The sequence below is a fragment of the Lutjanus erythropterus genome, chromosome 23 (assembly GCF_056507025.1).
Source record: "Lutjanus erythropterus isolate fLutEry1 chromosome 23, fLutEry1.hap2, whole genome shotgun sequence".
NCBI classification, from domain to species: Eukaryota; Metazoa; Chordata; class Actinopteri; order Lutjaniformes; family Lutjanidae; genus Lutjanus; species Lutjanus erythropterus.
Genome location: NC_139339.1, coordinates 26,283,574 through 26,298,590, shown reverse-complemented (window position 1 = coordinate 26,298,590; position 15,017 = coordinate 26,283,574). Strand labels below are relative to the sequence as shown.

Sequence of the window (15,017 nt, the reverse complement as noted above, 5' to 3'; positions counted from 1 at the left end):
ACAAGTGACCTCTATTTAGTGAGAAATAGGGCTTTCCTAGATCTAATCAGTTTCAGTGAATAAATAAAGACAACTGAGAAATGTAGTGATTTTTTTCTTTTAGTAAAGATTATGTAGAAAGCATTTGGCAAATATTATAAAGTCCTAATAAAAAATACAATTTTCTGTCCTCCATTATTTCACCAAATCTAATATTCCTATAAATTAGGGGTGGCAAAATCAATTAAATTAATGCCACAGGATGCAAGTTGCAATTACTTGAAACTGCTACTTGATAAGCAGTATTGAATGTTTTTATGTGTAGTGGTGGCCTAAAGTGAATTTACAAAGGCAGTCTATATGAAATAATATTTGCATGCGAGTTCGTGTATGATTTACAGTTAATGTTGAATGTCATAAAATGTTATTACTGGATTGGGCTTGTTAGAGATGGGTAGAAATATATAATAAGATTGATAGTGTATGAGCCAATCAGATAGCTGAATGAGGATCAATGGAACACGGCCTATTGGGAGGAGCTTGGTTTGACCAATAGGAATGCTTTATACTAGAGCGACTCATCCCACGTCTATGGAATCATCCTTTGTGGTTTTCTGCTAGGCGCCATTTTGATTAAAGTAATGTGAGGGAGGCTGTAGGCGATACTTTGTTAGATATTTTCTCATTTTAAACAAATTTCTATCTGAATTGACTGACCTTATTTAGAGACTAAGACATTCGAGTCCACCGAAAATGGCTACGGGAGCAAACGCAACTCCTTTAGGGAAGTTGCACCCGAGTATTGGCGCTAAACGAGGATTTGACGCCGGGCCTGGTGCGGGGAACGGGCTGATGCCAACACCGGGGCCGCCTGCATCCTTTCCTTCGTTACAAGGTTTCCAGCCCGCGATGCCAAATGCATCTTTTCCGGCACACCAGTTCAATCCAGGGACAAGTTTTTCGCCCCAGGTTCCTCAGCAGCCACCGGCCGGGGGCGGACTGGCCAAACCAGGTGAGTTAACCGAGCGTCCACTAACGTTACAAGCGCCTGACGCGGCACGAGTTAACGCTAGCCAGCTAATGTCGCTCAGTAATACGGGTTAAAGGCCTCAAATCAAGCCCGAGCACGACATGGAGACAGACCAGATAACGATAGTTAGATAGCAGGAGACTTTTAATGAGCAGCTAACATTGACCTGTGTTAATATATCCTCCTCGAGTGGTGGAAAGGGCACATGGCTCCGCTAATATTGAACTGCGAATGACCGCTGTAAAGGCCGGGTTAACAGTGACATTAGTATAACATTAGACAGTCAGCGCAGCAGTTTTCATGCCGTGCTCCGTTTTGTTGACATATTGTCATGCACAACTTAGTTTACACGTAGCTGACGCCAGGTTAGTTAAGGTCGTGAGCTGCTTTGGCTACAAGCATATTTTGACATTGTTCGCTTTTCTCTTTCTTCTGCAGTAACTCCATGTTAAAGCCTCGATTTGTCCCAGTTGTGAGAGATGTTTGAGAGCATATTTAAGCAGACATCAATCAGTGCTTAATATGAAGTAGGGTTTGTCTGAGGGCTTTTTCAAAAACTTACAGCTGTTAACAGAGTAGTGAGTGGTATGTTAGTATTATATATGCACAATGAGCAATGTACTGAAATTCCGACTTTGAAAGGTGCATATTGTAAGGCAATATCCTATAACTTTAAAATATGCACGTATTGTTGATAATAGGTCACTGATGATGAAGGGACTTCCTCAGGGCTTTTTCACAAACTAAAATTTGTGAAAGTTGTTAGACGATATCCAAGGCACATGAGAGGTGGTTTGACCTTAGTGTAATCATAAATTACTAAGCTATTGAAATTAAAACCTTGACAAGAGGATAATTCAAGGGACCGTTCCCCCCAATATCAAAAATACACATTTTTGTATCCATCTAGATTTTTTTAGTGCGTCTTGGAGATCTGGAGATATCATCCGTAGAGATGTCTTGCCTCTCCCCAATATGATCTTGTGATGAACAGTTTCATTCTAATCGAATGAAAGTAGCAAAAAGACGGTAGTTCCTACATTAAACTGCTCACAACAAGGTCTGTGGATTATCTTGAGTGACCGGGTCATGATTTCTTGGGAACATTCGTTGGTTCTGACTTTTTCAATGGTACATTTTGGTGCTTTGTGCACCTCAAGTCAAGTGCCATCTAATCCCATTATAGTGGAGAGAAGGCCAACATAACTACAGCTGATGTCTCCAAAACTCTGGTACTCACACCAAAACTATCTGGATGGATAAACAGCTAAACGATGAATTTAAATTTTCAAATCACAGGATGAGTAATATTTGTTACAAGCAAAAAGTGTGCCAAAGTACAAATTTAAATAAAATGTTGTGGCGCTGCAGAGGTGTTGTGGCCAACATATCATACTACAGACTTCAGACTCGTTTCATACAGACATGAAAAAAACACACCTTAATTGTTTTAATGTGTTTTACAATGAAAATGAGAATAATGTTTTAAAATTATCCTTTCTTATCGCAATTGCATTATCAGTAAAATCGCTGCAGTTAATGCAGTTAAAGTTATTTCTTTTAAAATTGTAAATGTATAGTTATACTTCCATGCCTGTAGGCATTATACAGGCCTCTACTGTCATGTGTGGAGTGCTTCCTTAAAGTGGACTTTGACATGTAGTATAAACAGAACTAATAGGCCTCCATGGTGTCTGCAGCTGTCTTTGTGCATGTCCACTTGGGATTATAACACTGGTGTAAACATATGTAGGTGTTTATCCTAGAACTGCTTCCTCAATACTGTGACGTTTTCAGAATTTTGGCCTTGACTTGATACTGAAATATCGGTTCTTGTCACAGTCCTTATAGCATTATTCACAGGGTGGGAAATTCACTGTTTAAAATGTGAGCATCCACCAGCCACTAACGGATAAATGTTCAAATTCACCAGCCACTCATTATTAAATCATTATTTTAAATCTGTCAGCGACTTTTATGAAATTTCCAACCCTAGTTAGGCATTGGCACGGCAGCTAACGTCTCCCATTTCTCTCCAGTAGATTTCGGTCAGAAGAAAGCAAGGAAGAAGAGTCGTTGGAGCAGCGAGACCCCTGATCAGAAGACAGTCATACCGGGCATGCCCACTGTCATTCCCCCTGGTCTGACCCGGGATCAAGAGAGAGCCTATATAGGTAAATTTTTATTGAGTATCTCCCTTTAATTACAGGTGCCATGTAAATTGAAATGCAGTTATGTTTTATAATATGTCTCTTGAATTACATCTGTTTGAGGTTCTAGCTTCCTTACATGGTGCATACCAGCATTAATGTTAAACTTATGTTTTGTTTGCTGAGTTCCCAACAGTTAGAGCTCACTAAAGGCACCCACAAGACTAACTAAAAACTTGCAGTCATATTTGCAGTGGATCTGACAGTAATGTTAATGTTTCACACAAACTGGGACATGTCTAATTTTGCTCCAACTGTTGAGACAAAGCAATCACTTCCAACGAGCACTGATTTTAACTTGATGATGTCAATTGAGGTTATTTCTCTTTAATGGAAGTAAAGTGATTCTTCTGTGGCAAGTGTTTCTGTGGTCTTATGGTTTGCATACCATCGGGCAGCCATTAGCAAGAGCAGTTTGAGATAGATGATTAAACACCACTGCTTGCTGCTATCTGTCCTGAGCTGCAGGTCACTGCTCACTGTCTTGCTTGATCCCCTACACTTCATCAGTATTGTTCCTGTGCATGGAGGCATTACTCATAATGTTCTAATCTGCTAAAGTGTGCTTCTGTTTCTATTGGTCCAAGTGTGAGCAATGCTGCTTCAATGGCAAGTCACTTTTAAAACTATTCAACCAGCTGAATTAGTGGGCATTGCAAATTGGGGAAACACTTGTTTATTGTGTTTTTAGTTTAAAAACCAGGACGATCATGAAGCAAATCATTTTCAACCAGAAATGCCTTCCAGCAGCAGTGTAGCACCAGCATCCTGCCTTCACAGGCCCTCAACAGGGTATTATGAAGCAGACAAGTCCCTTTGTCAATAACTGACATCGTTATTGATGTTGTTCACTCATTGGTAATGGTTGTGGTTCTTTGGTATGTAAACATTCATTTGTGCCCACCCTCCGTTGTCACACTTCTCGTTTCCTTTGCTCATTCAGTAGCTCCCCTAAAACAACCCAAGGAAAGTGTTTAAAGATGAAATTGCTGTGAAGCACAATTCACAGGGCCTGTATTCATCTCTATAATCCAGAGTAATGGTTTCAGTGACCAGTGAATCTCTGTGTTTGGGGGGTATTTCATTACAACTCTCATAATGTGCATGGGATGACTGATTTATTTTTTCATTACCTTCTAAATGTAACAATTGTCTCCGTCACTGCAGCCCCACAGTGTTAGATCTGTGGAGTGCATAGAGTGACTGTGATCACCATTTTTGTTATTGAAACGTGCCAAACAAACAGAGCAATCAGTGATTTTTAGACCAGATGTGTCCTTAAAATGCCAAGGCCATTAAACACATTGTGCTGCAGTATGTGAAGCCCTTCTTCAAATCTTCAGCTCAGGTTTGAAATCTTAATGTTTTGGCAGGCATTTTTAGGAATCATGGTCTAGACATTTACTGATATGTTGCCATGTTTAATCATTGTCTGAGAAAAGGCTAGTCCTGTTTCTGCTAATGTAATTGACCCCTAGAACATCTTCATATTGGGTAATGTTTTCCTCTGATGTCTTGAGAATATGATTAAGTGGTTTCATGCTTTAGAGTCTTACCAGATGTTTGATTTGCTCTCCCTTTATTTTTTACTGAACAGACTCGCCATTTGTCTTAACCTCAGTAATGTATGAGACGGTGCTCTAATGTGCAGAGCGTTGTCTCTCTGATGTTGTTGTGGTAACCACATTTCTCTCCATCCTTGTTTTTCTTTCCTAACCTGAATTCTTCCAGTCCAACTGCAGATTGAAGACCTGACTCGTAAACTGCGTACAGGAGACCTGGGAATCCCTGTTAACCCTGAGGACAGGTCGGAAAAAGATTAAACCCATGAACAGTAACATTTTCTCTACCTTCTTGACTTTTTGGAAGACAAATGTTGATTTTCAGTATATATGTGGTTGTTAGCCAAAATCTCAGATTACATAGTAGTACTAGTTGGCAGATGTAGCATTTAGTTAGCTGTCTCCTTAAAGAAAGGGCAGTGTTTTTCACAATGTCAGAGCCTAGTGTTAGAGCAGAATTGATCTACATTAATATATTCATAAAGCTCTGAGACTACTCATCATTCTATCACCACTTACCATACCTGAATGTGCTTTTACTGCTACTGGTAGTTTTAGTTTTTCTATTTGTGTAGCTTGTTTTGAATAAGTAACACTAAAAGTAGGCCCATTAATCATTTTGTGAACTGATAGGTATGGTTATCTACATGTTAAAGGCATTTAACTTCTGGACATGATTACACCATGTAATGTACCAAATGTACAGTGGAGTGCAAACATTTTCATAACAGGGTGGGGTGGGGGGTGACATTAGAGCATCTCCAAAACTAAAGTATTTGTTTAAGAGATATATATATATATAATTGGATATATGCATATATTTTTACCCAAGATAATGAGACAGTGTCAGCAATTACATCAAAATAAAACGCATTCTATTACTTTTATTCTTTTCTTGAAGAAATATTTATGAACACAATTGTCAAACCTATGTTAACTGAACTTTTGAACAAGTAGTTGGCAGTGCTACAAATATATATGTATATATAATTAAATGTGAAAGTTTCTTCCTGACTGTGCAAGCAGCACTTTGGCCCTCCCCCAAAAAACTTGATAGGGTCAGGGTTCACTTTGTCCTTTTTTTTAAACTTTCAATTGAATCTCATGCTCTTCCTCAAAAGAGGAAGTTTGGTCAGAGCTGAGCGACACTAGGCCTGTTACAATAATTATGTTTATCGACTTATCAAGGCTACGTTTCTATTAGAGCCAGACATATATATTGGTCAGCTGATATTTTTGACCCGATGTTGGCGTATCAGAGCTAGTACAATGGTCTATATTGTATTGAAGTATATGTTATCCAATATAGATATCGGCCCCAAAAACCTAGTTATTGGTCAGGTGCTAGTCCATATATTATACAGTAATGCCTGTTGTGTTTACCTTAGAATGTCACCAACATTTTAGTCTGAATAAACTGCAGGGTTTTCTGTACCATTCTAAGACTTGGGCTAAGCTTTTTTTTTTTTTTTTTTCTTTGAGTAGCTAAACCAAATGTTTGTGGTCATTTCTGGTCACACTCCTTCGATCCTTTCATCGTCTGGGTGTCTTCATTAAAAGTTCACTGTGCACTTGCATTATTAGGCTATTATATTTTTTATGTAAGTGGAGCAAAATGGTCCTAAAATGACAACAATCTCAGTTACTGCACTTATTTCTGCGACAGTATATTTCCCAACAGTAGTAATTATCGTGACAGGCCAAGTAACAACCATCTTCAAGTTAAGTGTTTGTGTTTTGCTTTTCCTTTTTTGTTTTAGTCAAACAAATGTCTACAGGTTTATAGGATCTCTGTTTCATTATGGTGTAGTAAAAAACAGTGTTTCAATCTTGGGTAAAATAACCATGAAATAATTTCACTGAATATAGTTTTGTAAGATAATAGTGTCCAATGTGGAAGGGAGCAGGGGGTATGAATGCTTGGGCAACCCACTGTATATAGGTCAGTGTAACTTGAGTTTAGATTTATTTCAACAAAGATTTAGCATTTCAGCAATTTAGCAAGTCAGTGCCAGAACAAAGATGATGTCTTGAATATTTTCACCTTTTTATTGGATTAATTCTCATTTGACTTGACAGTTAAATGAAGTCTTTGCTTCAAATTTAGCCTCCTAGTATTTATGCATCATGGTTTCACCCACTGCTTGTTCTGTGTGTCTGATGTAGAGTATTGTGTGAATATATGAAAACATATATGATGCATAACATATAAAGATTTTCCTCTGAAACAGGTTTGGGTCGATACACCTCAATCTATGTAACCCATTTGTTAGCATTGATTGTTAAATAATCAATGCTACAGCTTTAACAGTTTTAAAGTTGAAACAGTTTAGATGAATTGGCTCTTTTGGGGAGGATTTACAAATGTCCCATCAATTGATATTACCTTGCCTGACTTTTTTTTTACTTGCTAGATATTCTAGAACTTTTTGCCGGTGATGACTGAGCTCATGGCGTTAACATACCAATGATAGGTTTTGTCCTTGACTTAATTTGTCGTTGGTCATCTCTGGTTTTCCCGTAACGTGGCATTTCCACCCAGGGGGAAGGGGGGCATGTTCCAGTTTTCCCTCTGGACTCTTGAGGTCTGGAAGAAAACCTCCAGAATTGTATGTGTTCTGGAAAAGCAGTGGCCAGCTTATAACATAGTTTCCATAAGGATCTGTTCCCGCAGGAAGTGGCTCGCTCTCAAGAGTGTGTGAAGTTGACCTTTACTAGCTAGAGTCCCTGTCGTCTGTACACTGTATAGAGTTTCTCTTCATGATCAGACATTTTCACAGCAACTCAAAAGTTGATTGCAGAGCTGCAGCACTCTTTATAAATCACTCCCCGATCTAATGTGACAGAACCAACTGGGGGTGTTTCAGGTTGTCACCGTTGGAAGTTTGAAGCATAAAAGGAAAAACCTATTTTTTTTTCTCACTCTTCACATCACATGGACAGACATGTGGCTCTCTGATGGGAGAGCATAGGAAAAGGTGGATATCTAATCTCAATTCCTTTTCTCTAACCCAAATTACCCCACATCAACCTAACCCTTTTTCAAGCACAGAGCCTCCTTAACGCAGCAACACAGGTTTTCAGCATCCAAGGGGAGGTACGGACCTCTTCCGCCACGTCAACACCAAGCAACTCTCAAAGCCAGCGTTTCTGCTTAGGATTGCGAATTTTGCTTTGGTTTCTTTTTCTTACCTCCAACTTTCCTTTCTTGTAGGCCAACAATCCTGTATGCAGGTTTAGTTATGGCCATGTATTTGTTTTTGTTTTTTTTTTTCTTTGTGGTTGATGCCCCTCCAGTGTATTGGGTTAATTACCACTATACAGCTTTGGTTGCCCCCTTTTTACCCTGAATTGTGTATAAGAATGGACTCTAGCCTTTGAAATGTCAGTGCAGAGTTCCTCCATAATTTCCTTTTCTTTTTGAGTTTGCTCTTGCACTGGCCATGAGTCACATAGTCTGAGAATTCTCTCAGTAGATCCAAATTTCCAAAACAATTTTTAAATTTCTCATTGTTTCTAAGATATGTCAGTACCAGTTTATTCAAAATTCCTACTGAAGATTTGAAATTCTTAAACTTAGTTAGCTGCAGGGAGCCTGTGTGATTGTTGATGGCAGAGCTTCACTTCTAGAAAGGTATCCATGATGTCTTTCTTGTCTTTTGTCTGCCATTTTCAGGTCTCCCTCTCCAGAGCCCATCTACAACAGCGAGGGCAAGAGGTTAAACACCCGCGAGTATCGCACACGAAAGAAGATTGAAGAGGAGCGTCACTCCCTCATCACTGAGATGGTTGGACTGAACCCCGACTTCAAACCTCCTGCAGATTATAAGTATGATCTAATTATTTATTTATTTGTTTGTTTTACACTCACCATCTGTTTGGAGGTTTTGACTATACACAGTTTTTGTCCATTTAACTAATAAAATAGATAGTTTTCAACCTGAAACTTGAAAATGTGAATATTCTGATGTTCTTAAAGTTGGTTAGAGTTGGGTTTTTGAGATATGTAGCCACTACCGTCACTTTTCCAGAAAAGTCCACCCATGGACCCTTCCAGTCAAGATAGTCCCCATACACTGAGTGTTGTTAAAAGAAAATGTGATGTATCACAGTGGTAAACATGCCCCTTTCACACTTTTTTGGAACATGTTGCAGACATCCAATTCAGAATGAGTGCATATTTACAGATCAACAAAGTAAATCACCTTGAACATTAAATATCTTGCTATATTTTTTTAATATCTTGTTGCCATGGTTGTCCTCGTCCTTTATAGATGATATGGTTGGGCGATATGTTAAACATTTTCAGTTGCCCAAGAACTGGCAATTGCTGATATATTGTGCAGTTTTGTGTATCCCAAGTTTCAGCCAATAGACAAGTTCCTGGAACTGAGTTTGCGCACTGCTCAGGAGGTGATACTGGTGTCACTGGTAGTGTTGTCAGTCATTATTGTTTGAGCAGACATGATGATACATCACTACAAGAACAAGTACAACAAGCCCCACAACAGTAACTATGATTTTACTGATGCATCTGTATGGAGCAGAATGACCAATACTTAAAGAAGAGGAGTGGAGAACACTTGTTTGACAAAGATGTCCAGGTCCTGGTGAGGTCTTGCGACATCATTCATTGTCATCAATTCAAAACCAAAAGGAGTGCCAGAATGTTCCTCTGCATCTGGCAGAAAAAACATACAGTGGAACTCGAAGAGGAAAAAGTTAATTGAAAAATAAAAGCTCTCTGCACACAGTGGAGTAAACTACTAAGTGGTTGGACACGGGCCCTGGTTGTGATTCAGCAAAATTTAATAGAAATCAATAACAATATCAGCATTTCTTCCCGTCTAACAATCAGCACAACAATGATAGTGTTCCCACATGCATCTTTTAATCACATAAATCAGAAATATGAAAAAGACACTGGAAACACAAGCAGCAACATTTTTAAACATTGTCAAAAGTTCTGATCATGGGAATCTCCAGGTTAGTGCTTGCCTGCAGTGGAAAAGTGGATAATAAAGAGTTGTTCATTGCTCTTACTGAATGCTTCTCTTGAATTTGTTTCCCGTAGGCCTCCAGCCACCAGAGTCAATGACAAAGTCATGATCCCCCAAGACGAATATCCTGAAATCAATTTTGTTGGTCTGCTGATTGGGCCACGGTAAATTGGATTTACATTACCATCATGTTGCAGGTTTTACATGCTTTTGTTAGCATAAGAGTGAGTCCTCAATTTTTTTGTTCTTTTTTATCAGTGGTAATACGCTGAAGAACATTGAGAAGGAGTGTTGCGCCAAGATCATGATCCGGGGTAAAGGTTCTGTGAAGGAGGGGAAGGTGGGCCGAAAAGATGGACAGATGCTGCCAGGGGAAGACGAGCCTCTGCACGCTCTGGTCACCGCCAACACTATGGAGAATGTCAAGAAAGCTGTGGAGCAGGTTAGATCATCTCAGCTCCTCCTCATCATACTCCTGTCGGATGCTCCAGGTTTTCACTTGAGTAACCTGTGCCTTTGAGACTATACACTATATTAATGGTGAGAAATGTGCGTCCACAGATTCGCAATATTCTGAAGCAAGGCATCGAGACGCCTGAGGATCAGAATGACCTCCGAAAGATGCAGCTGAGGGAGCTGGCCAGACTCAATGGCACGCTGAGGGAAGACGACAACAGGTCAGTGGAACGAGTGTGACAGTTGGGGACCTTCATGGGCGTTTCAGTGTTGGGAATCATTTGTGATGAGTGTATGGGCATGGGAGGGGAAATCAGGAGAAAAGTCTGTTTTGCTCAATATAGACACAATGTGTCTGTTTGTCTCTGCAGGATCCTTCGTCCTTGGCAGAATGCCGAGCCACGCAGCATCACCAACACCACCCTCTGTACTAAGTGTGGTGGCGCAGGGCACATCTCCTCTGACTGCAAATACACCAGGTGATGATCAGTAGATCCGTTCATAGAAGTCTTGTGTGTTAGTGCAGTGTTCTAAATGTTTGTGTTGTTTTGTTTTGTGTAGCTCGTTCGCTGCCCACAGAGCGACGGGCGGCGAGCCTCCTCAGTCAGCCCAGGACAAAGCTCGTATGGACAAGGAGTATCTGTCCCTCATGGCTGAGCTTGGGGAGGCTCCGGTCCCCACCTCTGGTGGAGGACACTCCAGCACTCAGGGTGGAGCACCTCGAGCCTCAGGACCCAACAATAACCAGCCCCCACCGGTGAGTTGACAACACACATGATATCAAACTGTTGTTGGTTGAGGAAAGCGTGTTAAAGGTCTGTCTGTGTGCAGCAGAACCGGCCGCCCTGGATGAGCTCTGGTCCAACTGAGAACAGGAACTTCCATGGCATGCATGGAGGACCTGGTGGCCCTGGAGGACCCCACAGCTTCCCGCCTCCCATGCCCAACATGGGAGGACCCCCGATGCCCCCCAACCCCAACGGCCTGCCTCCCCCATGGATGCAGCCCCCTCCTCCTCCCATGGGCCAGGGTCCCGGACCTCACGGACACCCCATGGGTAAGAGCTGACGTTGATTGCTTTTGGGAGTTTTTTTTATATATATACATACTTATCTAAAGGCTGATTCAGGTAGGGTTAATGTTATTGCTCTTAACCAGCCAGTAAGGACCAGATGTCATGAACAATCGCTAGGTTTATTACAAGACTTTCCCAGTCTGTTGCAGGCCACATTTTGGCCTTTATTGTGGCTCAAAAACTGACATTCATAGGAAATTTAATGTTAAACAGGAGTATTTGCAGATTAGACACCCGATATGTGATGATCCACTGAAGTTAGACATGATACAATAATCCCTGTTTTGTGAATTTTGCCACCATCTCTGCTGTGAGATGGAGATTTTACTACACAATCAACTGCAACTCACAAAATTTTGATATCTATATCTGTTACATTGATTTTAAGCTGCCTGCTTGTAATGTTCTGAATTAGGGCTGTAATTAACAATTATTTTCACCGTCGATTAATCGGGTGATTATTTTCTTGATGAATCGATTAATAGCTGTTTGTTTTAAAATGTCAGAAAATAGCAAAAAAAAAATTTCAAGTTTCACAGAGCCTGTGATAATGTCTTATTTTGTCCACAACTCAGTTTACTCTGAGACAAGTAAAGAAACTAGAAAATAGTCCCATTTAAGAAGCTGAAATCAGAGAATTTTGAGGGGTTTTTTTTCCTTTAAAAAAATTACTCAAACTGATTGAGTATCAAAATAGTTGGTGATTAACTTAATAATCAATTAATTGTAACTCTATTCTAAATAAATAATAAAATGGTCTAAATAGATGTGGAAATGTTGTAAACAAAAAAGCAAAGTTTAAACTTGTTTCCATCCAGCAGATTGGCAAAAGCATTTAACTCCTTCAGCTTTAACAGGATAGTTAAATTTCACACTGAACTAAAAACACAGAACAAAGAACAAAAGCAAGACGATTAGCTCTTCACAGAAAAAAAAAATCTCAGATCCACTTCAAAATCCAAGGACATTTCAGAAGATGGGATTTAAATGGTTATTGCAGCTGCAGTTATTTCAAGGGGGAGTGAAACATTACCCACATACTTGCCCCTGATGGCATTAAAATCACTGACCACTGCAGGTTATGATAATCAAAATCCTCCCACTTCTGCTAGGGAAATGAGATGAGTCTGGATGGGGCTTTACAGATGAGTCAAGAGACTGGAAACAGATTTCAAGTGGATGAAAGGAAAATGTTTGGCTTTAGTTGTTTATCTTACTGAGACAACATCATCTCTTCAAGCTGTGGAAAGGCCTTGAAATGCTGCAGTGACCTTGTTGCACAAGCTCTTTATCCATGGTACGTTTACTTACAGGCTTGTCAGTTTGGTACTCTAATTGAAACCAAATTCAGATCTGCATTAAGACAAAACTCGACCCCGTGCAGCTGTCCACAGAGAACCAACTGTGGCACCAGAACTGACTGTACTTTTGCTTTCCTCGTAGGTCTGCTGCCACCTCCAATGGGCATGATGCCACCTCCGCCTCCTCCCCCCAGCAACCAGCCGCCTCCTCCCCCTTCAGGACCTCTGCCACCATGGCAACAGCAGGCTCCACCTCCCCCTCCAACCAGCAGCATGGCAACCAGTACACCCCTGCCATGGCAACAGAGTAAGGCCACTCAAAAACTGTATCCGAAAGCACTCCGTCATTCACTACTGAGTTTACACAAAGTTGTGTGTAGAGGACACTGTGTCATACGGTTAAAAAAAATACGCTACTGAGAACATTTTTCTTAAACTTTTTACGTTGCATTGTGTTGTCCATTATCTAGGCTATGATATTTTTTATAATGAAACATTATGATAGCCCTATATTTGGTAATGTGGGGGTTTCAAGGATTCACCTTCTTGCAAACTGGCTGACAGATATTTGAACTGATTGTTGTGTGGAGGCAGCTTTAGGCACCACCAGTCTGACCCAAATACCAAAGAGGAGAATAAATCAGCTGTGTGTTTGTCTCCGTTTTTGTTCTAATGAACTGCAGCTTAGTCATCAAAAAGGTTGAATTTAGCTTGGGGCTGCTCAGCTGGCTCTTGTGTATGGTAAACACAAATCCCTACTTCTGTGTTTTTGAGCACATAAAAGTTCCCATGATCCTCTGCTCAAATTAGATGACATCACATATTAGGGGATCAGATGTTTTGGCTCTTCTGTGTCTGTTAGTAAGGATGTAATGACAGCAAGAACTCAAGGGATGATGACACCATGATAAAAAGTATATAAAGTAATAACTGGCACTGACACAGTCTAATTTGTATGTTGTAATGTGAGGTGAGCGTGTGAATGTTTTGATGACAGTAAAGGGTTAACCTCCAGCTGTCCCCCCTCTCTCTTGCAGATACCACCACCACGTCCAGCCCTGGCACTGGCACCCTGCCCCCGTGGCAGCAGCCCCAGCAGCCCGCAGCCTCCGGAGCCCAGCCCCCACCACCCATGGGCACCCCATCCATGGTGCCGCCTCCCCCCGGTGTCCAGCCCCCGCTGCCCCCAGGCGCCCCCCCTCCTCCCCCTCCACCGCCCCCAGGCTCGACGGGCATGATGTACGCCCCGCCGCCGCCCCCGCCACCCATGGACCCTTCCAACTTTGTAACCATGATGGGAATGGGGGTACCGGGCATGCCCCCCTTCGGCATGCCTCCTGCCCCACCACCCCCTCCACCCCAGAATTAACCCTGCCACAGAAGAATCGTCCTCACCCTGCAGCACATTGTGGACGTGTGCTCACAGAAAAAAAATATAACCAGTGCTTTATTTTTTATTGATCCTTGATATTGTGAAGACATCTCTGAAACAATGAAAGGCTGTGTCAGTTCAATTTGTAAAGTTGCGTAACTTAATGAGTTCTTTTTCCTGTTTTTAAAGTTTGTGTTCACACAAACACTGTTGCTTGCGGGCACATGTTCTGCATTGCTACCGTAGTTTGTCACGTTCCTTGTAAACCAAATAAACAGCTCAAATAGCCAGCCGGACGCTCAGTTTCTGCTCATCGATCTCATTGCTTCAACTGTTCAATTCAAACTAAACACTTAACCATTATTGGATTTAATATATTGAACTTGCATGACTCACAAATTGATACTCCTGTCATGTTCCCTCTGTTGGCTTAGAGTTGACTAAGATTAATATTTTTGTAATAACGAGATGTGAAGTGTTTCTTAGTTCTGTCAGAAAACCTTTTTGTAGTACTGTCTCAGATTGTTTTCCAGAAATTCCCAGGGTTTTAATTGTTATTTTTTTCTTTTCTTACTTGCCTGCATCTCAGTTGTGACATTGAGTTTGAGAAGGGGGTGGGGTTTGATGCTCTGACCCCCTGCACTACTTGACTGCTGAGAAACTAATGTATCCTTGTTTTTCTGCATTTCTCTGCTCTGAAGCTGTGTGCAGTGTTTGTGTTGCTTTCGCAAGGACAAAAATCTCAGTTTTATCCCTTGAATTATTAGTGAAGACAAATGTTAGTTTTACTCTGTTTCTGGAATCAGTCTGTTGTGTTATGGCGCTAGCCTGAATGAATAGCTGTTGAAATCTTGCTTGGTTTAGCATTAAACTGATCCATTTCACCTTTTTGTTGCTGAATACAGACTGGTTTCTCCTTTCATGGATGTGAGACCCTTTGTGTTGAAATGCTTGCCAAGTTTTTTTTTTCTTTTTTTCAGGCTAGGCCCCGTTGGCTGCCTGATTCAAAAGTGTTACATAACCTGGTTTTGT

General features: G+C 40.9%; 1 protein-coding gene across 4 annotated transcripts; it reads left to right on the top strand.

Moving 5' to 3' along the window:
- The first annotated feature begins 586 nt into the window (after positions 1-586).
- On the top strand, positions 587-14,869 carry sf1 (splicing factor 1). Of its 4 annotated transcripts, none has more exons than XM_084711845.1 (12): positions 587-991; positions 3,052-3,183; positions 4,951-5,026; positions 8,458-8,610; positions 9,856-9,945; positions 10,040-10,223; positions 10,343-10,458; positions 10,609-10,716; positions 10,799-10,994; positions 11,072-11,294; positions 12,756-12,920; positions 13,651-14,869. In XM_084711845.1, the coding sequence occupies exons 1-12, from the start codon at positions 733-735 to the stop codon at positions 13,980-13,982; spliced, it is 2,034 nt and encodes a 677-aa protein (XP_084567971.1). In that variant the 5' UTR covers positions 587-732; the 3' UTR covers positions 13,983-14,869. The 4 variants fall into 4 exon arrangements, with proteins under 4 accessions (XP_084567971.1, XP_084567969.1, XP_084567970.1 ...); XM_084711843.1 differs by having other exon boundaries at positions 588-991; positions 11,069-11,294; XM_084711844.1 differs by having other exon boundaries at positions 588-991; positions 3,049-3,183.
- Positions 14,870-15,017: the final 148 nt, after the last annotated feature.

What these genes read in the sequence shown, in the direction of transcription:
- sf1 (XM_084711842.1), top strand. Translation starts at nt 733, where the DNA reads ATGGCTACGGGAGCAAACGCAACTCCTTTAGGGAAGTTGCACCCGAGT. An exon ending in GGTCTGCTGATTGGGCCACG is followed by an intron (nt 9,946 to 10,039) that starts GTAAATTGGATT and finishes CTTTTTTATCAG; the next exon opens with TGGTAATACGCTGAAGAACA. An exon ending in ACAATAACCAGCCCCCACCG is followed by an intron (nt 10,995 to 11,068) that starts GTGAGTTGACAA and finishes GTCTGTGTGCAG; the next exon opens with CAGAACCGGCCGCCCTGGAT.